Source organism: Astyanax mexicanus, chromosome 8 (assembly GCF_023375975.1).
Source record: "Astyanax mexicanus isolate ESR-SI-001 chromosome 8, AstMex3_surface, whole genome shotgun sequence".
In the NCBI taxonomy this organism is placed as follows: domain Eukaryota; kingdom Metazoa; phylum Chordata; class Actinopteri; order Characiformes; family Acestrorhamphidae; genus Astyanax; species Astyanax mexicanus.
In genome coordinates this window covers 49,218,260-49,245,794 of record NC_064415.1, presented here as the reverse complement: position 1 = coordinate 49,245,794, position 27,535 = coordinate 49,218,260, and the positions used below count along the sequence as shown (strand labels likewise).

General features: G+C 37.4%; 7 protein-coding genes across 21 annotated transcripts in view; 3 read left to right on the top strand and 4 right to left on the bottom strand.

Annotated features, from left to right (window-relative positions):
• LOC125780385 (zinc finger protein 239-like) overlaps window positions 1-10,898 on the bottom strand; it is a 103,022-nt gene extending 92,124 nt beyond the window's left edge. Inside the window, exon 1 of the mRNA XM_049482401.1 lies at window positions 10,565-10,898. The gene's annotated coding sequence lies outside the window, so the exon portion shown is untranslated. The remainder of the gene's footprint in view (window positions 1-10,564) is intronic.
• Window positions 1-27,535, bottom strand: part of LOC103036135 (zinc finger protein 239) — a 245,471-nt gene that overhangs the window by 69,816 nt on the left and 148,120 nt on the right. The window lies entirely within an intron of this gene.
• LOC111188212 (gastrula zinc finger protein XlCGF49.1) overlaps window positions 1-27,535 on the bottom strand; it is a 232,620-nt gene that overhangs the window by 104,219 nt on the left and 100,866 nt on the right. The gene's annotated exons all lie outside the window — the stretch shown is intronic.
• The window catches only part of LOC111190415 (zinc finger protein OZF-like), a 589,012-nt gene that overhangs the window by 515,281 nt on the left and 46,196 nt on the right, over window positions 1-27,535 (top strand). The window lies entirely within an intron of this gene.
• Window positions 1-27,535, top strand: part of LOC103025045 (zinc finger protein 501) — a 266,885-nt gene that overhangs the window by 193,154 nt on the left and 46,196 nt on the right. The window lies entirely within an intron of this gene.
• LOC111197445 (zinc finger protein 239-like) overlaps window positions 1-27,535 on the top strand; it is a 184,162-nt gene that overhangs the window by 113,761 nt on the left and 42,866 nt on the right. The window lies entirely within an intron of this gene.
• The window catches only part of LOC107197278 (zinc finger protein 135), a 142,936-nt gene continuing 119,750 nt past the window's right edge, over window positions 4,350-27,535 (bottom strand). For both annotated transcript variants that reach the window (XM_049482354.1, XM_049482355.1), the window contains one exon: window positions 4,350-7,159. In XM_049482354.1, coding sequence (XP_049338311.1) covers window positions 5,612-7,153 — 1,542 coding nt within the window. In that variant the 5' untranslated portion in view covers window positions 7,154-7,159 and the 3' untranslated portion in view covers window positions 4,350-5,611. The remainder of the gene's footprint in view (window positions 7,160-27,535) is intronic.

The window sequence follows — 27,535 nt, the reverse complement described above, 5'->3', positions numbered from 1 at the left end:
CTCAGTCCAAAGTAGTTTACTGCAGGTTTGGACACAGTGTTTAATTATCGACTTACAATATTTCATCTTTAGAAATTCCTGCTGGAGCTCATGCATTTCATTAGTCTAAAGTTTTTGCTGTTTAATGTATTTTTCATAAACTCTCCTAGGTTTAGGTAAAAGCAAAGTGTCGTTCAGCTCCTCACTTATTATATGTACAGGGCCATCTAAAAAAAATTGAATATCTTTGAAAAGTTACTTTATTTCAGTAATTCAGTTCAAAATGTGAAACTCGTATATTATATAGATGAAACACAGAGTGATCTATTTTAGGTGTTTATTTCTTTTATTGGCTTACAGCCAATGAAAACCCAAAAATCTGTGTCTCAGAAAATTTGAATATTATAGAAGACCAATTGGTACATTTGGCAGTGTGGGCAGAGTGCCAAGTCCTGCTGGAAAATGAAATCTGCATCTCCATAAAAGCTGTCAGCAGAGGGAAGCATGAAGTACTGTAAGATTTTGTGGGAAAACACTGCACTGACTTTAGACTTGATAAAACACAGTGGATCAACACCAGCAGATGACATGTCTCCACAAACCATCACTGATTGTAGAAACTTCACACTAGACCTTGAGCAGTTTGGACTGTGTGTCTCTCCACTCTTCCTCCAGACTCTGATCCCTTGATTTACAAATAAAATGTGAAATTTACTAATGATCAGTGATGGTTTGGAGAGACATGTCATCTGCTGGTGTAACTGGGCCATTCATACAGAACGTACCTTTAAACTGAATGTATTGAATGGATACACAATGGGGGCATGTGAGATTAGTGTAGAAAAGCTGTTTCTTACCGTGAAAAACGGTTGGTCTGGGGAAAGAAATGTGTAAAAAAAATTGTAAAAATTAGTAAAAATGTGTAAGAATGTAAATGAGTGAGAAATGTTTTAAAAATGTGTAAGAATGTGTAAAAATGAGTGAAAATTAGTAACAATTTGTGAAATAAGTTGAATATAAATCGCAGATCAAAGTCTCTTGTGTTCAGCCTTGAACTTCTCAGTCCAATCTGAGCTTCAAACATTCATATCTAAAACATTTTAAACCAAACAGTTGCTTAGTAACACAAGGCGTCTCAGGACTTAAATGAACAAACTTGCCAGATTATGAAGAGACCTATGAAATCCGTTTTATTTATTTATTTATTTAGTTAGTTAGTTAATTTTAGTTTTTTTTTTTTGTTTTAGTTTTTTGCCATATTTGTAGGCCTAATGCGGTCAGGCAATAAAAAAAAAAATTACATGCTCTATTATGTATTTATCTAAATTAATCACATTCAGGAATTTTTAACTGTACGATTCAATTAAGTTTTAGCTGAGGAGAAAATAAATTATTAAATAAGTGGCACAGAATTATAATCTACCTTTAATGAACAACTGTAATCAATTAGTAACATATGCTGTAAATAATACTTTATATCTCTTACACATAACAGAAGTTATTATCAGGAGATTCTAGGCTAATTATATATGTCTTAAAAAGTAACTACACTCTAAAACATTTTTCACATTAATATCTGAAATATGTTGCTCTGTAATAATTAAAAATACCATCCCTGCTCAAAATATTTAAAATGAGATGTAAATATTAACAGAATTTATATATTTTACCATATATTGATCAAATGTTTACTTGGTGCTCCCAAAAATTGTTTTTATTATATTATTGAATACAGTCCTTGATTTTAGTCATCTTTAAATTTATATTTTCTACTGTTATTAAGAAAAATAAACATGGCATATTAGCCTAACAGCTAAATTTCAAGGCTAACGGCTAACTGGTGAAGCCAACTGGTGATGGTAACAGCTAACTGGCTATGCTAACAGCTAACTGGCAAGACTAACGGCTAACTGATGGTGCTATCGGCTAATTGGTATTGCTAACTGGCGATGCTAACAGCTAACTGGTAGTGGTAAGAGTTTCTGAATGAATGTGTGATGTTTGATAACATGCATTTGTGAATTATAGCTGTAGTTCAGTCTTTAGTTATTGAACAATACCTGAGTGCCGCCAGTGTCTGAATTCTAGCTAACAGCTGAACTCAGCAGTAGTGTTGGAGCGTGTTGGAGTCTGGATGTTGGTGTTTCCTGAGATGAATTAATGTCTGAGGTTTGATTCAGAATAATCTTACTGTGCGGTTTGATATGATTTATAAACTTTTAATATCTAACCACCTTCGGAATATTTTACTTCATCTTATTTCTACATATATATTGTTTATCTTAGTTCTATATTATATTATAATTTAATATAATAATAACAACAACAACAACAATATTACTGTACTATATAAGTTAAATTTGGCGTATTTTTACTGTTTTTTTTATTTTTTTAATTTCTACTTTTTATCTACATTTTATCTTTTTTTAAGCATTTAATTTCTACTTTTTATCTACATTTTATCTTATTTTATCAAGCATTTAACCCTCTATATGAAAATAAAGGTTGATTGATTGATGATTTGTGTATGATGTCTGTACATTACTCTGCTCTTCAGTTATGAAAATTAGAACACCAGCACCACGTTACAGTGTCTAAAACTGAGTAAATCAGCACTAGGCATTCCATGCGTCGTCCAATTAAATCACTTTAATAAATAGGAAATGCTTTTATACAAGCTATTGTCATTTCCTGTAAACTAATTAATAAATATTACATTGTATACTGAGCAGCATATTGGCTGACAAAAGCAAACTTTTCCAATTAAATTATACAATAATATTGTAAAAAACGACCAGAGACCCCAACAATCTCGGCAGTCTTTCTCCACGCTGTATTACGCTGAGTCTCTGTAAATCAGCAGAGATTTAACATAAAATACAGCAAAACCTAAAACTTCTCTTCCATACTTCTCTTAATTTCAATTTTATTTTTGTCACATGAGCCGTCATCAAGTGAAAAATAAAATTGAAAAATGAAGTGATTTAATTTTGTTTTTAATTTTGTCATAATATTTTCACACGTTTGGAAAAAGAAAGTGCAGAACCATCAGTTTTATTTTTTGTACGATTTAGCTCCCACAATAAACTGACTGTGTATATCTACATATCATACATTACTTCATAAATTTTGCACCATATTCTCATCAGCTCACACTTATGCTGCATATTGAACTTTTAGTTTAGTGTTCTGTTGCTCCATGGTCCTGATGGAATGTGATTTCTCTCCACTCTGTGATTATACACCTCACATAGATCAGTGGATAGAGAACTCCTCCAATCACCACACTGAAGATGGTGCCCAGTTCATCTCTTTTAAAGGTTTACTGGAACTTCAGATTAATACAAATTACTATGAAAACATGCTATTAACACTAAGCCCTCGAATCAAAACATACAGAACAGCCAGAATACATGTCCAGTACAGAATCCCTAGAAAGTTGTTGAACACAAAAAAATAACACATATAGTTCCAACTTCCAATACTTAAAAAAAAATAAAATAATTTAATGCTGCTTCACCTGACACTATTCTGAAGATATACAATGTCCAAAAGTTAACAAGCAGCTAAGCTTATATCATGTGCTTGAAGGATTGTCCCAATTTATAGAGGGAGGATTGGGATGGCCTTACTTATCAAACACTTTAACAATAGCAAAATAATCAAGAGCTATCCCTTTTACTTTTCAACGTACAGAACATATTACAGCACTCCCTGAAATTTAAGGGCGGGTCTATCCATTTGCTAACCATCCTGATGTGGTCTGGGACTCTGGGAACCTGTCTGGACTGAAAGTTATACTGACTGAAAGTGTCAGGGGCGGCATCAATGTCAGCCAACGGATCCTTGTCATGTAATAGCCTCATTACTGGTGCTGCCAGAGTATGAAGCATCATTTAGGGTCGCAGAAATACAAAAGAGCATCCTGTTTAACATACTGAGCAGCCACCACATTCTTTTCACACTCAGAACTGCTGTTCAGACTGTACAAAGTGCAAATCTAATGGCTATTCAGCTGTAGGGATCTCAGGTGAGAAGCAGGACCGGAGATATGGAACAGTCACCTTTGCTATTAAAATAGGTCAAAAATAAGTCACTGTAAAAGGTTTTGAGTAAAGGCCTCAAGCGGAAGTATGGTGAGAAGCTAAAGCTTCCCATTCCATCTTAATTGATTGGCCCCACTGTTCGAGCTTCTTTTCTGTTTAGTGACTCTTTCAACGGTTGTTGGAAAAGTCTGATCTCAGCTTGCAGTCACTGCACTTCTCTTCTGTGCTGCAGCCACCTCTGTCCAACAGCAGGTGATGAGTCAGGATATTCAGTCTGTGAGTCAGTGGGATTGAGCATTATACAGAGACAGGTAAAACTAAATATTCAGTATACAGATTTCCTTTATGTAAATACATGAACTCAAGAATGTATCACATATGGTGGTGTAGAAAAGCATTTTTTGCATGTTTGTCACACAGGAAATGCAGTTTTAAATTAAGGTTAGGTTAGGGTTAAGGTTATATTTTATTAATAAGGGAGAAAAAATGCAAAACTACATGGCCCTGTGTGAAAAAGTGTTTTGTCTGTTTGTGACCTCAAGCTGAAACAAACTTAAGATCTGCAGCATGACAATGATCCAAAACACACCAGCAAGTCCACCTCAAAATGGCTGAAGAAAAACAAAATGAAGACTTTGGAGTGAAGTAGTCAAAGTCCTGACTTGAAATGCTATGGAATGACCTTAGAAAACCCTCCAATGTGGCAGAATTACAACAATTCTGTAAAGTAGATGATGGAGCCAAAATTTCTCCACAGCTCTGTGAAAGACTAATTGAAAATGACCGCAAAAGCTTGAATACAGCTGTTACTGCTAATGGTGGCTAAACCAGTTATATGTAATAATAATAAAAAACCTTATTTAAAAACTGCATTTTGTGTTTACTTGTGTTTTCTTTGACTAATATTTAAAGTTGTTTGATGATCTGAAACATTTAAGAGTGACATACAGACAAAAAATATAAGAAATCCTTACAGGGTAAACACTTTCACACTACTGTATACTGTATACTGTAAAGCTACGCTTCAGTATAAACCACCAATGAATAAACAGCTTGCTTTATAATAGTCAAGAAAAAATAAGCAATGTATTAATAAAATAGTTCAGTTTGGTTGCTGAGAAAAAGTTTTAAATTGTTCAGTTCTAGTGGTTCAGTTCTGAGCAATGCAGCTATATTACCTGCAGCCTGGACATAATATATAAAAGGTTAGGCCGCTTCTCAGCAGAGTTAGTAAGGTTAACTAACACACTCACACGTTTGCATGTTTTCATCATGCTGTCTTGCATGCAAACCAGCAGCAGTTCCAAATGTGTCTTATTTACTATACAGACCATATCTAGTCACATCCCACTGCTACTAATATTGCATACACAAATAAAGAGAACATATACAAATCACTGTAGTAGAGTTACTGAAATAATCTCTCCAGTGTGAATGTATCTGTGTGTTTGGTGACTAATCGTACTATTAAAACTCTTCCCACAGTCTAATCAGTAATGTGGTTTCACTCCAGTGTGAATGGGCTGGTGTCACTAGAGACCACACTGATTATTTAAGTTTGTCCCACAGTCTGAGCAGTGATGCGGTTACTCTGCAGTGTGAATGCGCTGATGCCGCTGGAGACTAGCCTGTCGAGGAAAATTCATCCCACATTCTGAGCACTGATACGGTTTCTCTCCAGTGTGAATGCTCTGGTGTTGTTTGAGATGACTCTTTTGACGAAAAGTCTTCCCACACTCTGAGCAGTGAAATGGTTTCTCTCCAGTATGAATGTACCTGTGTGTTCGAAGACCAATAGGATGTTTAAAACTCTTGCCACAATCTGAGCAAAGATACGGTTTCTTTTCAGTTTGAATGCACTGATGTTGCTGGAGACTACTCTGATTTTTAAAACTCTTTCTACAGTCTGAGCAGTGATACGATTTCTTTCCAGGGTGAATGAGCTGGTGTCGCTGGAGACTGGTCTGATTATTACAATTTTTTCCACAGTCTGAGCAGAGATATGTTTTTTTTCCAGCGTGAATGCGTTGATGTCGCTGAAAATTATACTGGTGATTAAAATTCAACCCACAATCTGAGCAGTGATATGATTTCTCTCCAGTGTGAATGCATTGGTGCCGCTGGAGATGACCCTTATGATGAATGTTCATCCCACAGTCTGAGCAGTGAAACAGTTTCTCACCAGTGTGAATACGCTGGTGTTCTTTGAGATGACAAAGTTGAAGAAAATTAATCCCACACTCTATGCTATGATGCGGTTTCTCTCCAGTGTGAATGTGTCTGTGTCTTCGAAGACCGATCAGATATTTAAAACTCTTGCCACAGTCTGAGCAGAGATACAGTTTCTTTTTATTGTGAATGCGTTGGTGTCGTTGGAAATTATACTGGTGATTAAAATTCTTTCCACAGTCTGAGCAGTAATATGGTTTCTCTCCAGTGTGAATGCGCTGGTGTTGTTGCAGATGACTCTGTCGATAAAAATTCATACCACATTGTGAACAGTAATAGGGTTTCTCTCCCGTGTGAATGCGCTTGTGTTTTGTCAGAGTACACTGTTTATTAAAACTCTTCCCACAGTCTGAACACTGATATGGTTTCTCTCCAGTGTGAATGCGCTGGTGTTCTTTGAGATGGTTCTTGTGTAAAAAAACATTCCCACACACTGTGCAGTGAAATGGTTTATTTACAGTGTGAATGTGTCTGTGTGTTCGAAGACTAATCGGATTATGAAAACTCATCCCACAGTATTTGCAGATATATGGTTTCTCTCCAGTGTGAATGCGCTGGTGTCGCTGGAAATTAGACTGGTGATTAAACTTCATCCCACAGTCTGAGCAGTGAAATGGTTTCTCTCCAGTGTGAATGCGCTGGTGTGTTTGTAGATGAGTCTTTTGAGTAAAGCTCTTCCCACAGTCTGAGCAGTGGTGAGGTTTCTCCTTGCCTGTACTTTTCTGCCTTTGCCTCTTGGGTGTAGGAGATGATGTTTGTTGAATATCAGAGATTTCTTTGGATGCCATGTTCTCCCTTTCATTCAGCAGCTTAAAATCTTCTGATTGTATTTGTGCAGCTAGCCTTCTTCCAGGAACACTAACACTGAGATCAGGGGAAGAGCTGGAAAAGAACAGCATTCATTTCTGGAAAAGATACAAAAAAAAGAAAACCTAATGTCAATATAAAATGTCATAAAATTTAGGTTAGGGTGGAAAATGGAAATAATTAAACTGGGGAACTTATTTTGGGGAAATAAAGATTGTATTTGGACAGGTCAATGCTTTCCTTATTAGGGCTGGGGGAAATGTTCTATTCTTAGATGCATCTTGATTCAAACATGATTCTGAATCGATTCACATCAAATTTTAAGGCATTAGCTTGAACAGAAACGTAATGATGACGGGATGCAAAAGGGGGAACTCAGAGCAACTGTTTGCAAGCAGCGTGTCCCGGTCCGATATGCCGTTATATGCTACAAACATTTTACATCATACAAAGATCAATGAGCCCATTCCAGAATCAATCCAACTATATAACATTATGGCTTAAAGAGGGTTTTCAGAGGGTGAATAAATGCTTCACCAGTGAAACCAAAACTTAAAAACTAAACTGAACATACACAAAACCTCCCAAATAACCCCAACAAAAAAGAAAAGGTGAGCGCTGAGCATACTGGGAGCTTCTCTTGTGCTCCTAATTTAATCTATGGCTCAAATACAATAACAGCGTTAGTAAACAGAGGATTTTGTTTAAGTATGATAGTGGACACTGGACAGAACAGCACATTGTGCTGAAAGTTTTAGCCGGACTTTTAGTTTTAGGCTTGGTCTTACTTTGTGTTCCCACTGGCAGATGACAGAGCGACAGACGACCATTAATTTTCTTTTGGCTCCTATGGGATTTGTAGAAGCGACTTGGCAACAGATGGCAGGTTGACAGAGTGACAGGCCACAGAGTTAAGCTTTTTTTAACCAATCGCAGACACAAGGGTCCGAGGTCCCCGCCTTCTGCTCTGTAAACTTTTGATTTGTAGCATACTTTGTACATATCCCCAGTGGAGAGAATCTGAACGTAGCAGAGAGACTTATAACAGCTGTTTCTGCTTTTTTCTGTTTTTTTTTTATAATGCATTTTTGCACAAATACAGGGCAATTTTGAGAAAAAGGAAGGAAGGAAGTCATGAAGCTCATTAGCTGTATACTGTACTGTATGTATTTCTGAATACACAACATATTTTAGACCTCAATAGCTTGGCTACAGCAAAGGTAATAAGCCATTTCTTCAGCCTTGGTCACGCTGTAATCTGTGAATGTACTTTAGTATCTCAAAAAGATCAAAAGTCTCTTTGCTTCACTGCGTTATATGTGCCATCTTTAGACAGGAAGGCAGGACCTGGCATGGAGCCAACTTCAATATATGCCTTTCAAACCCAATTTCTGTGCACCATAAAGCCTTTACGTATCCAGTGGTTCTAGTTTTAGAAGTAAATCTGAGATTTATAGAGTTTAATTTAAAAGTTTGTACAAGCAGACACAGTGGAAAGAATGTTTCATCCAATAAGCCCTCAGCTTTTACTAAAGATAGGCTAATGGCTATTTGGTTTGTGCTGCTTAATGTTTGCAGATTCTGTGATTTTATAGGATATGTGGATTATGACTATAGTTAACTCCAGTCTGAAGTTAATACCTTTACAACACCAGAATGCAACTGTCGGTTAAATACTACTGTAGCTAGGCTAACAGACTGCTGGGGTTAATGGAGATGGATTGAGGCTAAGTTACTTGGCCATGCTAACAGTATTTCCAAGCTAAATTAATCACTGTTTTCTTAATTTATTATGTTGAAAACACACCTCGGTCGGGTTCTGTTTGATATTGAAATATAATTATATCACAGTGGGGTTCCGCCCTTCACTCGCTCTGATTGGGTTAGACAGGGATGGCTGGTCGTGCTGGTGTGACCAGAAAAAATAAAAAAAAATAAAGGTTGCACTATTGAGAAATTAGGTTGCATGTGACACCAGATTGGTCCCAATCTAGAGCCCTGAAGATCACTTGTTCGTATTTAGAATAATGCTAGTTTAAGGGGTAAAATGGGTCAACAGTTCCCTCAGGGTAGGTTAAAAAATATTCAGTTCAAGATAGGCCTGGACAGTAATTCGATATTGGTATTTATCGCAATAAGAAATGTTTCAATAAAGGTGACATCTTTTTTTTGGTAATTCGATATGTATTATTTACAGAATTTGTCACAGACAGGCTAGGTTAGGCTCGGCTCGACTCCCCTGACGGCAATACACAAGCTTCCACAAGTGATTAAGCAGAAGAGATAGTTAAGAGAGGCAGATCTAATTCAGCATTGTGGAAGTGGTTTGGCTTTCGAAGTTCTGACAAACTTCAGTTTGTCTCACCAATCTGTTTTACCATCTCAAGCAATTCCACTTAGTGCTAGGCGATATGGGAAAAATCAAATATCATGATATGGATTTTTTTTATAATCACGATAACGATATATATCATGATATACCACATTTATATAAAAAAATTTTAACTAAATTAACAAACACGAAAATGAGGGTATTCTGTTTTTATTAGTTTCAGTTAATATTAAACACTCAAAGAAGTAGCTTGAAGACAGAATATAAAGCTTTACCAGTGCTATGAGACCCAACACCTATAGAATGAAGGAGCAGCGGCAGCGTAAAGGCTCTAGTGAAATAATGTAAAAATACACAACAGAGCGCCGTGTATCAAATAAAATCGGTCCAAGATCCTCACCAAGAATAGAAAACCATGATAGAAACGCCAATACATTACATTTTATCATAGCCTACTTTATATATTTGCATGAATAATTGATGAAATTACTGTAGAAACAATAGGGACGATAGAAGGTAAGTACGATAGACACTTTTCTATCGACCCCACAATATTTATTGTCATATCGCACATACCTACTGACAATCTTCAATATTAAAAGGTGTCAAATCCTGAGATTCTACTGTGTATAACTGAATTAACTCTGAGTTGATTCCATACGCTGCTAAGAATTTCTAATGTTTAACCTGTAAACAGTGGATCATACTTTCATCAAAGAACATGATATAGAATCTTTATATAGAACCAGGAGAACTGAACAGCATACAGTTGTATGCTGTATGCACATCATTACTGTGAGTCACTTTAGACAAAAGTGTCTGCCAAATGTAATGTAATACAGTTAAATAATCCATATTTAAGGCAACCAACTATTTTATTTTTTTGCTTTTAATATTGACACAAAAATAAAATATGAAAGCAGATTTTTTTCATTACTGAACATTTAATATGTTTAATATTTAAATTATCAATTAGTAACTAGAATCAAGCAAAAATAAATAAAGCAGAATGAAAGTGTTGATCAGAGATAACTAGGAGAAGATGATCCTCCAGCTCCTGGATGAAGCTGCTTGTGTGTGATGTTAAATGCTGCTCCTTCTGAATGTGTTTCTGTGTGTCTAAGAGTAAATGTAGAGCAGTGTGAAGGTGAAGAGTGGAACATCTCCATACCTGCAGCAGGTGAGCTGATGGTGTTCCTCCAGCAGAGCAGTCTGAGTACAGAGGTGTGGAGCTGCTGATCAGAGCTGGATCTTCTGCTGCTCCACTTTACTGGAGACCGGGGGAAACTCTAACCACCCTTCCATATTCACCTACAGAGAATACAGTCTTCATTTTAAACCACAGCAAACATCTGTCCAAAGCGCTGAAACTATTATAACATGTCCAATCAATACATCACAATGACTCTGTTTCTTGTTCTGATCCAAAACTATAAACAGCCTTGAACCCACTGCTGTATTTCTGCAGAACCCCGGAGCCAATAGCGTTACATTCGGCAACTAGCTGTCAAAATAAAAGTCCTCAAGCGCTGTGAGGCATACCGTTACCAACTACAGGTGCATTACTGCCATTTACCGAGCTGGAGTGTGAAGCAATACTTCGCGATAATGAACTGCATTGAAAAAAAATGGAGGGGGGCGGGGAAATAAAAAAAATAATAAAAACTGATAAATTAAGAAATAAAACCCCTAAACTAAACGATACATCCCAATATTCTTCAAAAACAAAAGTCCCCGCTAATATACTAAACCCATCCCAAATCCATATGACAGTAGCCTAAACTTATTAAGGAAACATCATTTTGTCTCTTTGCTGTGAGTGTGTTGAATTAAATGCAATGTGAGTTCAGTTATTTTGTTATGTGTTCAGTACCGACAAAGCCCTGTGCCATGTTTGTGAATTCGATGTAATGAAGAATTCAGTGTAGTTTTACCTAATCAAACTACTTCAGACCTCTGTATTTCTGGAGAGCAGCCGGGTGGGTCTGTCATTTCCCACAGTAAAAATCATGTAATTTATCACCCTGTGTCCATGGGCGTGGTAGTGGGGGGGAAAGTGGACCTGACTACCCAGGGCCCTAGTAGGGAGGAGGCCCATGAAAAATATTTTGGTTCACTCATGTTCTTTGTGGAACAATAGTAAGCCCCCCCAAGAAAATTCTCTGGTGAACGGGACCCCTTAGAGCGCCTACCCCGAGGCATCCTCCGGCCTCGATGCCTTTCCTGCTCCGGGGTCCCGAAGTTGGGCCCCGCCCAGGGATTACACGCTACGTCCATGTTACAATCAGTCTTTCTGTTACGGTACGCAGGCAGGAGGCGGAGGTAATCGCAGGTAAGACAGACTTTAATAAATAAATAACAAATAAAAAAAGAACCAAACAAGGAACAAACAATGCTGCATCAGCAGCAGCTCGAAAAGAAGCGGTGGCTGACTTCACATATATCGGAGGAAGCATGTGTTAGTCTTCACCCTCCTGGTGTGTTGGGGCATTACTTGTGATAGGGAGAGTCCTAATAAGTGGGTTGGGTAATTGGCTGTGTACATTGGGGAGAAAATGGGAAAAATTTGAAATAAAAAAAATTAAAAGTGCATAAATCAACCCATAAAGTCACACATGCATGGCTGACACTCTGCACGTTATGCAGAACTTCCACACCTTTCAGCACAACAACAACATCAGCAAAGCATCCAACACTGAGTATTTGCGAGACCTCATCTCCTATTATTAACCACAACGATTACTTAGATCTCAGGCTGTGGGTTTCTTAGTAGTTCCCAAAATTCAGAGGAGCTCTGCAGTAGGAAGAGCTTTCTCTTTTAAAGCTCCCCAAGTCTGGAATAATCTCTCCGAATATGTTCAGGACTCAGACACAGTCTCAATCTTTAAGTCTAGACAAAAAAAAACCTACTTGTTTAGTTTAGCTTTTGGTAATTAATGTATTTCCCTTTTCTTTCCCTAGATAAGGCTGCATATCCAGGGGTTCATTGACATAGGGAATTGTGGTAAACTGAGATGCTGGTGCTGTTGTTTGCACGCGACCACTCAGGTTTGTGGACGGTGGAGTGGGTGGATGCCTGTGTTTCACGGTGTCTCCATGTCTATGTTACCTCTCTCCCTTTAGTTACGCTGTTTTATTCAGATTGGCCGGAGCCATTAGCCACACTCTGATAATGTTTTATATTCTCTGTTTTACATAAATCCAGTCAAAACTAATTCCATCTCTCTGCCTTTCGATTTTTTTTTATTCAATTTAGAGTATTCAGAGGTGAAATGAGTTTTATCTTTTTTCTTTTTGGAAGGCCCTGCCTCTGCTTTCCTTTTTTTTTTGGAAAAAAAGCTCTTATTTGACAAAAGTTGACAGTTACAATATCACAAAAAAATTACACATCAAAACATTTCATATCATATTACAATAATTATTAATATTGCCTCCGCCATGATCTGCTTTCACTCACTCACTGAACAAATCCCGTCCGGGAGGGGGGAAAAACACTGCCCACCCACACTAAAAACTGATTGGCTGTCTCACAGACTCTTTGCAGAGAACAGGCCAATCAGAACCCTCTCTGTTTTCTCTCTCTCCTTCCCACACGAGATTAGAGAAAAAAAGTCTGTCGCCTGTGTGCGCGTTTGTGTTCATTTGAATTCCGGGAGATTATATGTAACTTGCGGGCATCAGGGAGTCACTACCGAAATGCGGGAGACTACTGCAGCTTCAGGGAGACTTGGTTTTCTTGCCACTGTCTTTCCACAATAATTGGCATCTCTGTGGTGCTGCTCATAAGAGGTGTGGACCTGTTTATCTCTGTAAAGCTGCTTTGTGACAAATTCTGTTGTAAAAAGCTCTATGTAAATAAAATGCAATTTAATTAAATTGAATGTATGTGTAAAAGTACACTGGTGAGAGACAGTATGACAAAAAGAAAGATACAGAGAGGATCAGGGTTTCCTTTACATGTAATTGATCTGCCACAACAGTGAAAAGGGCAAGAGGGAGAGAAAAAGAGAGACAGAGAGGAGAGTATGTGAAGACACACAACGTGTGAAAGGGAGAGAGAGTGAAATGAAAACAGCTAATTCAGTCTTGTATTGGTTATAGTTTCAATTAACGTATCCATGTACTTCCCATATCTTAAAAGAAGACAAGAAGGCTTCCTTCTGTATGATTTTTTTAAAGCACTGAAATTCATAAACAGACAGTCTACAACATGCATGAAACACAGTAGAATCCAGCTGATCAGAACCAAAAATCAAAAAGATCTGACATTATTTAAAAGGTATTTCTTAATCAACACTTATAAAACATGCTGCTGGATCATCACATGAATTTATTTTCCTATACAAAGTGACAGCACTACCACCATTTGGAAGTGATCTTTCTTCCTGCAGCTCCACCTTCTGCATTAAAAATCCTGTCCAGGTTGATCCAGTTCTCCAAGGAATTTGGAGGTCAGAGGTACAGTTGTCAGTCGCATAAACTCCAAGTTGATCTGTAAAAGACAACTCAAACAGGATTCAGATTTTTTCTGTCTGTAAATATCATTGATAGACCAAGTTACTACACTTCAGATTCACACTTATCTTATCAAGTGCTGGCCATCTGATTCAAAACTCTGGAATCGCTGCCTTATGGAGATCCTCCTGCCTCCTGATCAAATGGCATGCTGCCTCTTCTTCCTGATCTCAGCCCCATCCTTTTTCTTCTTTTTTGCCTCTGTCAGTAGAGCCACCCTTTCTGCCTCCATAATCTCTCTTGTTTCACTTCTGGACATATTTGGACAAAACTTAACTTCTGCCTTTCTTGGCTTCCTGATGTTGGCCCCTGTCTTCTTTTGGCCTTTCCGTTTATTCTTTAGAGAGTTGACAGCAACCTCAAAATGTTCAGCTCGGCTTAAAAAAAAATATATATATATTTACATTTAGTACAAGTCTATAAATCTGTTGGGCTGATCTTTAATATTTTGCAGCACTTTGCACTGGCACAAATGTGTATAGCAAATGACAATGGACTGTATCAGAGCCTTGGCCTCTTCTTCTGACTGAGAAGACTCAAAGAGACTTGGAGAGTGAGGAGGATTGTAAGCAAAGAGTGGAAGCCAGGAAAGCTGACCAATGAAGAGTCAAACCTCCACTCCCTTCCAGCCTTCCTACAAACTCTCAGTTACAGAAGAACTTTCACAGCATTGTAGCAAAGGTAGATCATACTAGAGCTTAGATTGTCTGCCCGAACCCGACCTGACCCGAAAATAGTCTGAGATGTAGGCATCTGTTTTTTAATTATATTGTTATTTTTAAATAAAGCTCTGGTGTGATAATCACAATGTTGCTAAGTAACCAATTAATATTGTTAACGAAAACGAACCAAATAACGAAAACTTAAAGTGAAAAAACTAATTTATTTATAATCGCTGTTTTCACTCCCACAGTTGTGTGTTATGCCGATTCTGTCCGCAAAGCGGGACTCGGATTCAGCAGGGAGTCGGATTCGGCGCAACAGCGGCAGTGCGGCAGCACCTCGCGGTCCGCTGTGTTAGTTGTAAGCGCTCGCGCTAGCCGTTAAATACGACAGAAAACACAGAGGGAGCTGCAGAATTATGTATGTGACTAGAATATGAGCATAGGGAGATAAAAGAGAAACAGGAGATACAGTATGTGAGAACCTTTACCTGTGAGTAGCTCATACACCAGAACACGCAAATCTCTCTCTCTCTCTCTCTCTCTCTGTGTCTCTCTCTCTCTCTCTGTCTCTCTCTCTCGCACGTGAACTCGTCCATAAAAATCATTTTAATTAAACAATAGTTCTATGTTTCTATGTTACAGTGTTAATTAACACAATTCTGATCATATTTCGCACATTCAAACAGCCAGTTTTTTGGGGGGGGGGGTCGGGTCGGGTCAGGCTCATAATGACAGTTTATGGTTCGGGTTGGGTCGGGCTTGGGCAGAACGTGCACGGGCTCGGGCTGGGTCGGGTTGGATTTTTTGGGCCCGATCTAAGCTCTAGATCATACCTTTGATATTGGTATTAATAAAAATGGCTAAAATAGGAGCAATTTACGACTAACTCAGTTCATTGTAAGTATTTGTAATGCAAACCAAACCAGTCTGCTCTAAAAGTAAAATTGTTCTTTAAAAATGGAAATCTTGCCATTCTAGTGATTTGTAGAAACATTATTAGCTCCTCTAAGAGCTTAAAGTCTGTTAGAGCAGAGTTTCTCAACCTTTTTTCTATCACGACACCCTTTAAATATATGCGAGATGTCACGGCGCCCCAGGGTGGTGTGCTGGCGCAGTACTTCAGGTGAGAACGGGGGTGGGGGTGGGGGTGAGATTGGGGGGGGTGCTGGCGCAGTACTTCAGGTGAGAACGGGGGGGGGGGGGGGTGCTGGCGCAGTACTTCAGGTGAGAACGAGGGGTGTTGCTGGCGGAATATGAAATAAAATAGCGCGTGCATCGCGTGGGGGACAAAAACTTTACAGTGTGTCCCAATTTAGGGGACAGATTGCGTCACAGCTGCGCAGTAATACACCGCCTCTGTGGGTCGCATCCTTCAGAGTATGCTGCCTGTGAATTGGGACACACCCCGACACGAGCTGACTCTGGAAAGGAAATATGCACGTGAGGCGCAATATTTTGACGGCACCCCCGATGAAGCCAGACGGCACCCCGGGTGCCGCGGCACCCTGGTTGAGAAACACTGTGTTAGAGTATATTTATTTGGGATGATCATGATTCATTCCGCTTTAGACAGTTTCTCTAGATTGATTCAGGCTGATTGGATGAAAATTGATTGTGGATCATCATTTTCAGATCATTCTAATATCGCCATACTTCCTTTTGAGATGGGGTTTGTTGTAGAATGAGCAGTGTTAGGTGCCACACAGCATCTTGAATTTTGTCCCAAATTATCTAATTCTGTCTGAAAACAAATATTCATTCATACAGATGAGGTGGCGATATGTTTATTTATTTATTTTGATTTTTCATGTTCAATAATGTATTATTTTTATCGACCACTTCATTTCAAAAACTGATATAACTTCACTCCAGTCTGAGATTCTGAACTCTGTTTTGTCTACAAAAAAGTTTAGTCACTTTGTGGCTACTTGATTACAAGTCTCTATCTTTCCCTTGTTGCAGGTGGTCTTGTCACGGCAGTGTCTGGGTGGTGTGATGCAGTTTCCATCTTATCAACATCAATCAACCATTTTTCAATAGGAAATCCAAGCAGTTGGCTTTATTTATAAAACGTTTTATATTTAATAATATACTTAAATTACTTCAGTTATTCTATTTTTCTGATGTAGCAGGGGGGGGGGGGATATTGTACCCTATCCCATTTACTACATCTGCAATTGCTTTTTTCATTATTATCACCTGCATAACCACATCTAGTCATTTCTGAGAGAGTGTAATAAGAGATAAGCAGTGTGGTTTGATATTACTTTGATCTGCTTGTGTTCAAAGCAAACAGAAGGTGTGTGAGTTTTTGTAAAGCTTCTCAGAGACTTTATATCACTGTGTTCCTACTCTAAGAGCACAGTAGTAGAGAGCTGTATCTGCCAGTCTTACTGTAACAGTGAGATCAGTGGATGATACAGTTGCAGTCGACTCAAATCTACTGTCTGCATTATCTCGTCCACTATATTCTCGAGCACCTCTCCGCAGTAAATACTGTAGAGCTCTGTTAGGATACTGTCTGTACCAGTAGAGATACACATATTCACTGCTGGTTTCATAAGAGCATTTCAGTGTAACAGATTTTCCCTCTGTTTTAGAAACATCAGTCTCCTGATCATCTGGTTTAATCCTATCAGCAGCAAAAACACCTGAATGGAAAACAGTATAATTAAATTAATAGAAAAGTATTAAATCAAACAGTTAATATAAGCAAACCCATCTTGACAGTGAGTACCTGATATGGTAATGAGGATGATGAGGAGGATGTTCTTCATTGTGAATATGATCAGATGGAATCAGTAGTGTGTTTAAGCTCTCAGTGCTCTAATGCTGATCTGTGTGTTAGTGTGAATCTCTCTGAAGTGAGAGCAGTTATGAGAAACTACAACAGGAAACTCCTGCTCTGAGGAGCTGCTCCACTCTGCTCTCTGTCTTTGTAGAAGATCAGAGCGTTAATAAATGAACCACAAACACAGTCAGCTGTTCAACTGTACAGTATTAGTACTAAGTAGTAAACATCACAGCATTAATAACAATACATACACAAATAAAAACATTCGTTTATTAGTTTTAGTAAATGAGAAAAGGTAAACATATTAATGTTTATTAATTTAATCATTGTGCCCTCACACAGACATATAGTCACAGTCCTACAACCTAGGCCTACTACTTTTTTGAAGTTATTAATAAACAGAAACAGAAGGAGAACAGCAACAACAACAAAAAGATATAGACAGAATCTCAAAAGCAAGTTAATAAACAAAAGCCAGAAGAAGTGTTACAATAATACAAAATAAAAATCACAATCAAAACATTGAAAATATCAGAGTGATTCATCACAACAATTTTTCAAATAATTATTTAATTATTTTTATTATTTAAATGAAATTGTAATGATTCAAAACATTTAGAGATTTGGCATTGATTTTTTTTTATTGCAAATATATTTTAAGGTCTGTAGCGGGCTCAGTGGTTTAATACCTGGTGCTAATTGAGATGTTGAAATATTTTTAATTGGGCGCCAGTTATTAAATTAATTTAATTAGATTAATTAATAAATTAATTAATCAAATTAATTAATAACACAAGACATCTCAGGGTGTGGTTTCTACAGGTGACAGAAATTTTCATAACCAAGTTATCCAGAAAAACACACTGAAATGACAGGTTTTGTAAAATAAAAGTATTTATTAAATCACACAGATATGAGTAAATAATTCATTAAAAAGTCATAAATGTAGCCATTAGATATCAAATCATAGTGTAGAATGATAAATGAGAAGTAAAACAACAAACACGTTATAATGCTGATATGAAAGGAATGAAGATTAATAGAACTATTAAGTGAATATTTCTAAATAAGGGTCTAAGGTATTTTGAGTCTACGAAACCAATTCTTATTTCCACCCAAGACACTCAAAATGAGTCATCTATACTAAAGACGCTCTATTAAAGACCCGACCCAAACCATGACCAACAGAACACCATCTGCCGAAAGATTAAAACCCAGCTCTGCCTTACTCTGAGGTGTTGAAGTGGGCCTCGGTGACGTCCGTCTGTGTTGGTCGTCTGCTGTAGAGGTCTGCGCGGGACTGTTTTTTTAAACCCGCTCCCGCCCGCTCCCGCGTCTTTTTGTCCCGCTCCCGCCCGCTCCCGCAAAAAAATCACTTCTTTTAATCCCGCTCCCGCCCGCCACATACACATTCCCGCCGCTCCCGTCCCGCAGTCCTAATATGAATTGAATTAATTACATTTAGTGCTTCAAATTTACATATGTATTTATTAAAACAGCAATTCAGTTCGCAGTCCAAACACATGCCATCAGGTGCATCAAGAATCCTAGAAGTGGATTAGAAGTGGATCTATATTATATAAAATAATAAATGTAAAAATATATAAAATTAAATTAAATTAGTTTAATTAATATTTGTATTATTATTATTAATAATAATAATAATAATAATAATAACAATAATAATAATAACAATAACAATGTTATTGTTATTATTATTATTATTGTTATTATTATTATTATTATTATTATTATTTTGCACCAGTATAGTAAATGTCGTCCTTTAAATTACACCCCCCCCTCCCCCCCCCCCCCCCCTCCTCTGCACACGCCTGCTGGAGATGCTGAAAATGTGTGTGTGTGTGTCCATCCTCCGAGAGATTTTTCTTGTGTTTTTTTGTTGCTTGCATGGGAATCATAGCGTGATTATTATAATTTTCTTAACTATTTATCAATTTGCGGGAGCGGGACCACATGTTAATGTGGTCCCGCTCCCGCATGGCCTGTATTGATTAAATTACCGCTCCCGCCAATAACAATTCAGTTTTGTCCCGCGCCGCAACATATTCTGACGGGTCCCGCGGGTCCCGCGGGACTCCCGCGGGAGTGCAGACCTCTAGTCTGCTGCTTCACCCCGAGAAAGGATCACGTGAGCCTGTCTGCAGGGTGGTTTGACTTCCTGTGTCAGCACGGAGCCCCATTATAACCCACAGGGTAAATCCCTTCGCTCTCAGGTGGCTTGCTGGTGGCCTCCGGACCGCAGGTTTCTGGGTTGGATCTGGCGGATCTCTTTTTCAGCTGTACTTTAGCTAACCTTAGATGGAATAATGCTTGGCTTCGTAGATTGTAAAATAACCTTAGATATTTTAACTAGGATAGCTAATAGTATTATACTTGAAGAAGATTAAATGCACTAGTCTAAGAAAACTAACTAAGATGACTACACTAACAGTCTATCCTTTCTCCATCTCTGGGCTCCCTAAACTCTCTTCTCCAACTTCTCACTCCAAGTCCATCTGCCTTCCCATCTCAACTACATCTTCTTCTCCTCTCCTCAACTCCAAACTGAACTGAACTGCTTCTCCTCCAACTGCTCCGAACTGCACTCTAAAACTCAACTCAAAACTGAACTGGAAACTGCCCAGTTTAACTATTAGTCTCTGTGGCCTGTTTGGCCCTTGAGCTATGATTGGCCCTGTGGCCCAAATGTCTGTGTTTTGATTGGTCTAGGAGCAATTTCAAACTTTGGCAGGGAAGATGATCTTATTCACAAAGGGCCATAAAACCCCCCACATGGTCACAATGCTTCAGCTATTTTTCTAATAGACCAAACCAAAAGAAAACTCAACTAAACAGTGTATCAAAATACATTCTTCAGCATACCAGTTTGTGAGGATAAATTCAGGAAACAACAATCTTACAATTGAATCACAATAAATGTAATATATATATTTTGCCCACAAACAGTTTTGTAATATTCAAGATAATCTTAGAAATACATCAATGGATGGAAAGAGATCAAGAGACATGTTATTATTTAAACCCAATTAAATCACTTAAAAGATAATACCTTGTTAAACCACTGATAACCAAATAAAGCTAAATTATCAAATGCTAGTTAAACCTTGATGATTCAGACTTGAATGTGTAGGAAACTTTAATCAGGACAAATCCAAACACATATACCATATACCAGACACATATACCATTATTTAGTAAACATTCTATAAAACACCTCTTTTATATAGTCAATATATATGTATTTTAAGCAAAATCTTCTTAGTGAGAAATTCCTCCCCTTTGCTGAGTGCTCAGATAAGGCTTGGTCCTTGCCTGTCGGAATTTACGACGGTTGGGGAGGTCGGTGGACAGAGAGAGTCTCACCTACAAACGGTCAATGGAATTTCCAAGCTTAGAACATTTCTCTTAATTTCATTAATCTTATTTCTAAGTGATTGCAGAAATAACTAGGCACAAACCCCTAAATTGGTATAATATTTGGTGAATTAACAATTTCCAAGGCATTAATTAAGTTTTGACACTCTCTTAAGTCCGCAGTCCCGTCCTAGTGATGGTGTTGCAAATGTTTGGTGTTCATTTGGTGTTCCAAATGTTTAACATTAACTCCGAGGTTTACGACTTGGAGGAATGTCAACAGAATTTTACCCTAAACTCGTATTTAGGGCTCTTGAGCGAGGCTGAGTGAAGAAATAGTCAGGAAATGTCATTTTGAAATTTAAGGTTGTTTGAAAAAGATTACTCCAAGGCTTCTAGAGTGTTCTTCTGGGGGTGATTGTAAAGTTAGAACATTCCTTTTAGACCATAAGATGGGGGTAGTGTGTGTGTGTCCAAGCAATGAAGAAATCCTCTGTTTAATCCACTACAGGTCAGAGTTTATAAAAGATATATAAGATGTTTTTTTTTATTTTTATTAAAATATATACCCTTTTCAAACAGCGATTAAAAAATAAAGTTTTTCTTTTTAATGGATATCTATTTATTGTAACACAATTAAAGCTTGTTCGTAAATAAAAAGTTCAATAGTGATTGTTTGTGAAATGTTTAAAAAAAGAAAGTGTAGTTGGAACTTTGAGATTTTGTACGGACATTTGAGGTAAAAAAGACCACCAAGCTTATTTACTGTAGTAAAACTAAAACTATTAAAACATGAATATGGTGTTAAATTTAAAAGCAGTTACTGTAAATAGAAGTAAAACACTGTTTCTTTCCTCCATCCAACCGTTTTTCAAAATTTTTGGTTATAAATTGTAAATTGCTGATTCAAAAGACAGAAGGTTAAGGACATTATGTTGATTTAACGTTAAAATTTCAATGTTAGCACAACCATTGAACATTAAATGTTGATTTAACATTGAAACAACAACATACATTACTTTAGTCATATTTCAACCCCATCTTAACGTTGAAGGTCGTTGTGTTTGCTAGCTGGGTTTGTGTATATAATATTTTGCAAATATTATATAATAAGGTTAATAATAAATTACTCATTATTTAAAATATAAAGAATATAGTGACTTTTCAGGGGAATGTCTTTATCTATTTTCTTCTTAAATATCTACCCAAAAGAAGAAAACCAGGGGTGTCCAAACTTTTTTTGTTGTCGGCCAGAGGGAGAAATATATTTGTCACGGGCCAAAGACTGTAATAAAAAAATAATGAAATATACCACTACTCTTTGGCCTGTTTTTCTGCGCTAGAAGAAAGGCCCGTTTTTTTGTGATACAACTTCACTCTCGCCGCTTTTAGACTCTTTGGCCCGTTTCTGACACCTAGCGTCCAAACTTTGAATCTCACATTATAAACACCTGCTTAACAGCGGGCCAACTTTCATTCTATTTCTAAAATACCTCACGTTGGGACACCCCTGGTATAAACTCAATAAAAAATAAATGATCAGAAGTTGCAACTATGAGAGTGTCACATCCTGTTTTCCTGTGTTTCCTGTCTGTGCTTGTGATTCTGTTTTTGTTTACCTTCATTTTACCACATGTTCTGTCTGTGTTAATTTGTAGCTCCGCCCCCTAGCCCCAGGTGTTTCCTGTTTCCTGTCCTTGTCCATGTGTATTTATAGTCTGTGTATTTTCATAGTCTGTGTATTTTCGTTCTTGTTGTCGGTTCTTGTACATTCTTCATCTGTTGAGGTTGCGTGTTCTTTATTCCCCGTTTCTTTTTATTTGTAGGTCCTATGTTCTGTTTTGTTTTATTGTTTGTTTTCTTTTGTTAATAAATCTAATTTTGTTTAATGAATAATGCATGAAACTGGGTAGACAAAATAAAAATTAAAGGCGCTACTGGGCAACGTTGACAAACACCTCTTCTAAAAATCTCTTCTGGAGCTTATAGCTGGTTAAAAAGACTCATCTCCAAAGCAAAACACAGATCAAACCCTCTGTGTGCTTAATAAAATGCAGCTTGTGACTAGTCAGTTAGCTTATTTTTGGAATAAGCTAAATAGATAGGTAGTCATGGTTTAAGGAAAAACTATGTACAGTGGTGTGAAAAAGTGTTTGCCCCCTTCCTGATTTTCTGATTTTTTGCATGTGTGTCACACTTCAATGTTCCGGATCATCAAAAGACAAACACAGGTAAACACAAAATGCAATTTTTAAATGAAGGTGTTTATTATTAAGGTAGAAAAAAAAAACCCTGTCTGAAAAAGTGATTGCCTCCTAAACCTAATAGCTGGTCGGACACCCTTAGCAGCAACAACTGCAACCAAGCATTTGCGATAACTTGCAATAAGGTTTTTTACAGTATTGTGGAGGAATTTTGGCCCACTCTTCTTTGCAGAATTGTTGAAATTCAGCAACATTGGAGGGTTTTTAAGCATGAACATAGCATAGGGTTGAGAAACACTGATCTAACCTGACTTCTACGGTGGCCGAGAAAGCCCAGCGCAGTGCAAATTGGAAAACTGACTGTTCCCCACTGTTAGCACTTTTCTACCAAAGCTGACTTGTACATTTTCTTTTTATTTACAGTTACAGATGACTCCTGTCAGTAAGAGCTCTTACTCCCGCGGTTATGCTGCTCCTCACACACACACACACACACACACAGCCTGTTATAGTACTGCTTCCCACACACGCACGCACGCACGCACACACACACACAGCCTGTTATAGTACTGCTTCCCACACACGCACGCACGCACACAGCCTGTTGTAGTACACACACACACACACACACACACACACAGCCTGTTATAGTACTGCTACACACACACACACACACACACACACAGCCTGTTATAGTACTGCTTCACACACACACACACACACACAGTCTTATTCTGTTGGCAACATTTTTCTACATGGACTGGATAAGCTGTGTGTGCGCGTGTGCGCGTGCGATCACGTTGAGAGGGGTCTGTGTGCAACAGGGGCTTCACAGTGCACATGCACCTCCAAGCCACGTTTAGAGTGATCTAGGTGATATTTACCTCGGTTCCCCTGCGCATCAGCCCAGTTCAACCCGTGCGGTTTCTCGTAGCACTTGGCGCGCGGATTCCTCAAACATTAAAACTTTCCTCAACTGTCAGCTATCCTGAAACCTTTGAAGTTTGTAGGTAGGTAGCTAAACTAACTAAGTATTAAGTACCTTTTTTGAAATACCATTTATTTTGATTCCATGTACTTAATAAATATTTTGGCCGTCAAATATGAGTTATAACCCTATCTGTGTGTTGCCTCTTCAGTTAGCTAAGCTAGCTAACTTAGCAGCATATCAAGGTGATATTATCTGAGGCTAAATTATCTCAGAATGTAGCATTAAACACATTTCATGTTAATGTAAATGTTAATGTAGCTATAACAGTTACTAACAGACAACCAAAAAGTATGGTTTTACTTGAAATTAAAATTGTTAACTAGTGTACAAGGCCAGAACAGAAGTACTGTTTCGGTAACGTTATTTACGTTAGCTAAGCTAATAAATAGTTAGCTAGCTAGGACAAAAACCAGCTAGTTTGCTAGCGTTAGCTTAAATGCTTTTACAAACATACATACTGTAAAAGCATTTAGGCTTGCTAGTTAACCAATTTGGTAGTTAGCTTGCGAATTGTTCTTTACTAGCTAACCTAAATGCTTCCACAGAACTTTTGTTTAGATGTTGTACATTAGCTAGCTAGTCAGCTAGGTTAACTTAGTGGTTGTGTGTCTCTACAATTCACTGTGTAATGTTTGTTTTAGCTAGCTTTTTAGTTAAATAAAATGGTGCTGTGTCTGTGAGTTAATACAAAAAATCTTTATTTGTTTTGTTTATTCCAGAGTTCAGTGATACGTTCCTGCACACTCTGCTACTTCGTTAAAAATGTAAGTACTTTATTAACTTAGCTAGCACAGTTTTATATAAACACACTCACTACTACCAAATAAGCTTTAGTCAACATTTCTCTAATTTGTAAAATCACACTAGAAGTTGTTTGTGTATGCAGTAAGTTATATTAGTATACTAGAGACAAAAGTGTTTTACTTGAAAACATTTAAATTAAATTACATACAGTTATCTATAACTAGACACAACAGGAGAATTTAACAGCATTAAGTGAAATAGTGGAGCTTTTCAGAGCAATTAACTTATTCATGTTTTATATTGGCAGAAAATGAAATAGGAAAATCATAGATGCATTTTATTATTGTCAGTAAATTAATATATGTTTTAATGTTGCTGCCCCTACTTAAGCTTCTGCTGGTGCCCAATTTTCCAAGTACTTATTTCAAGAATGTGATGTTGAATTTAAAATGGTCATGTCATACAAAAGAAAAAAAACATAACAGCATTATATTTGCAAATATGACTGCAATAAACATATTTAACATTAAACTATTACTGTACTTTGATTATATTAGTTGATAGTTGTATCTATAGAAACAAGCGTACAATTAAATATGTGTAGAGAAGGTATAACTTGCTTTTAGAGCCTACTCAGAAAATATAAATAAGTAAAACTGTACTGGTGTGTAATGCTCTCAGGCTAATGTTAGGTGTTGCATTGGACGCTAATGCCAACTTGTTCTCCAAACGGGAGTAATATATAAATTTATTGAGGAGGAGACATCAATGAATATCTTTATATTATTTTAATCTCTATAATCAACACATTTTCCATATAATTAATGTAGATGTATTTATATATTTAAGTAGTAGAGTATGGTGGACCAAAAATGACATATGTATAAATAAATAAATAAATGCATACATAAATGTAGAAATAAATAAATACACGCACGAATAATTGTATAGTTAAATAAATAAAATAACACACATTTCTTATTTATTTTTTATATATTTTTTAATTATTCATTTATATGTGCATTTGTTTATTTTTTCATTTATTTATTTTAACATTTGTTTATTCATTCATTTATTTCAACATTTATTTATTGATTTATTTCCACATTTATTTATTTATTTCCACATTTATTAATATATTTATTTCAGTATTTCTGCATTTGTATGATAGTTAGGTAGGTGGTTCTATCCTTGCTCTAAAGCAGGATTAGTTTTTGAGCTGCAATAGTTTTGGCTCTACTGCTCCTGTCTTGGCCTGCAGCGGCAACATTTTGAAGCTGTTGACCCTCATTCATTTTCAGCAGTTGTTACTGCAGTAGGGGTTATAGCCGTGATGTTGCTGTGCCGTCCCTTTTTTTCCGTCTCACTGATACCGGAAGTACAGGACGGTGGGGTGTGCGCCGGTACACAGTTTTACGTAGCAAAGGTACCATGTATTAAAACAGATGCAAATAAAAATAAATACGGTAAAAAGTAACAAGAAGTCCACAGGTGCCAAACCTTTGTTTGGGCTAACCTATTAAACCAATGATTTTTATCTGATTCTTTCAAATCGGTTGGATTTCTTTTTCTTCATCCTCCATACTTTAGCGGCGCAACAACAAACAGTGTAACACAACACTACATGCCCCTCTGTAGCCTAATAGGGAGAGGCAGTAAGAGCTTTTTAACTGTACCGCGGAGCTCAGCTAGTTAAAGAAACAGTGCGGGGTCACAGTTCTCGTATTTAGTCTTTATAATGCATGCATAATGTTGTTACCCCTGTCTTAACATTTTGGATTATGTTACAGGCACCAAATTCAAAATTAGTGAATATTTGCAACATTAAAATCCTTGTCTTTGTAGTGTATTCAATTGAATGAGTTAAAAAGGATTTGCAAATTGTATTCTGTTTCTGTTTTCTTTTTTCCATTTTTTAAATATGTAAAATGTATGAATTAAACAAATTTAATATAAATCTTTGTTTTATGTCTTTCTTTGAGCTTCCAGACAAACAGTTTTTTTTTCTCACTAATTGAGTAAACAAAATACTTTATTTAAACCAATGGTGAGTTCCTTATTAGTGTTTCCTATAATAATCATATTGATGTACTAATGTACGAAGTGGTTATTTACGTAAATTTTATGTACAAATAGCTTGTAGCTTGTAGGAATAACATTGTAGGTTCCTGAACCTCCTAGTTCTTAGAAAACAAATTCACCAACAGTAAAAGACAAAGTACCTTCAGTTACAAGCAGTTTGCTTACTCTATTCAGCCCAATGTTGGGCACTGGACCAAGTTCGGTGGCAGGATCTCAGCCAGCTTCAAGAACAGTCAGAAACCAGAGTAGGCCCAGTCCTGGTCCTACGTTCAAAAAGACACTGAACCGAGTCCGGTGACCGAATCTCAGCCAGCTTTGAGGAGTCAGAAACCGAATAAGGCCCAGTCCTGGTCCTACTTTCAAAAAGACACTGGACCAAGTCCGGTGACCGACTCCCAGCCAGCTTTGAGGAGTCAGAAACCGAATAAGGCCCAGACCTGGTCCTACGTTCAAAAAGACACCGGGCCGAGTCCGGCGACCGAATCTCAGCCAGCTTCCAGAACAGTCAGAAACCGAATAAGGCCCAGACCTGGTCCTACATTCAAAAAGACACTGGGCCAAGTCCGGTGACCGACTCCCAGCCAGCTTTGAGGAGTCAGAAACCGAATAAGGCCCAATTCTGGGCCAGCACTCGGTGGCTATCTGGGAATACAGCAACTTTTTTATATGGTGTGAGAATATTTAAGCAAGTTTGTGAAAAGTATAAAGAGAAGGAAAATGTTGCAAAAAGTAGTTAATTTTAATGGTTCATTAATGAATAGATCAGGGATCC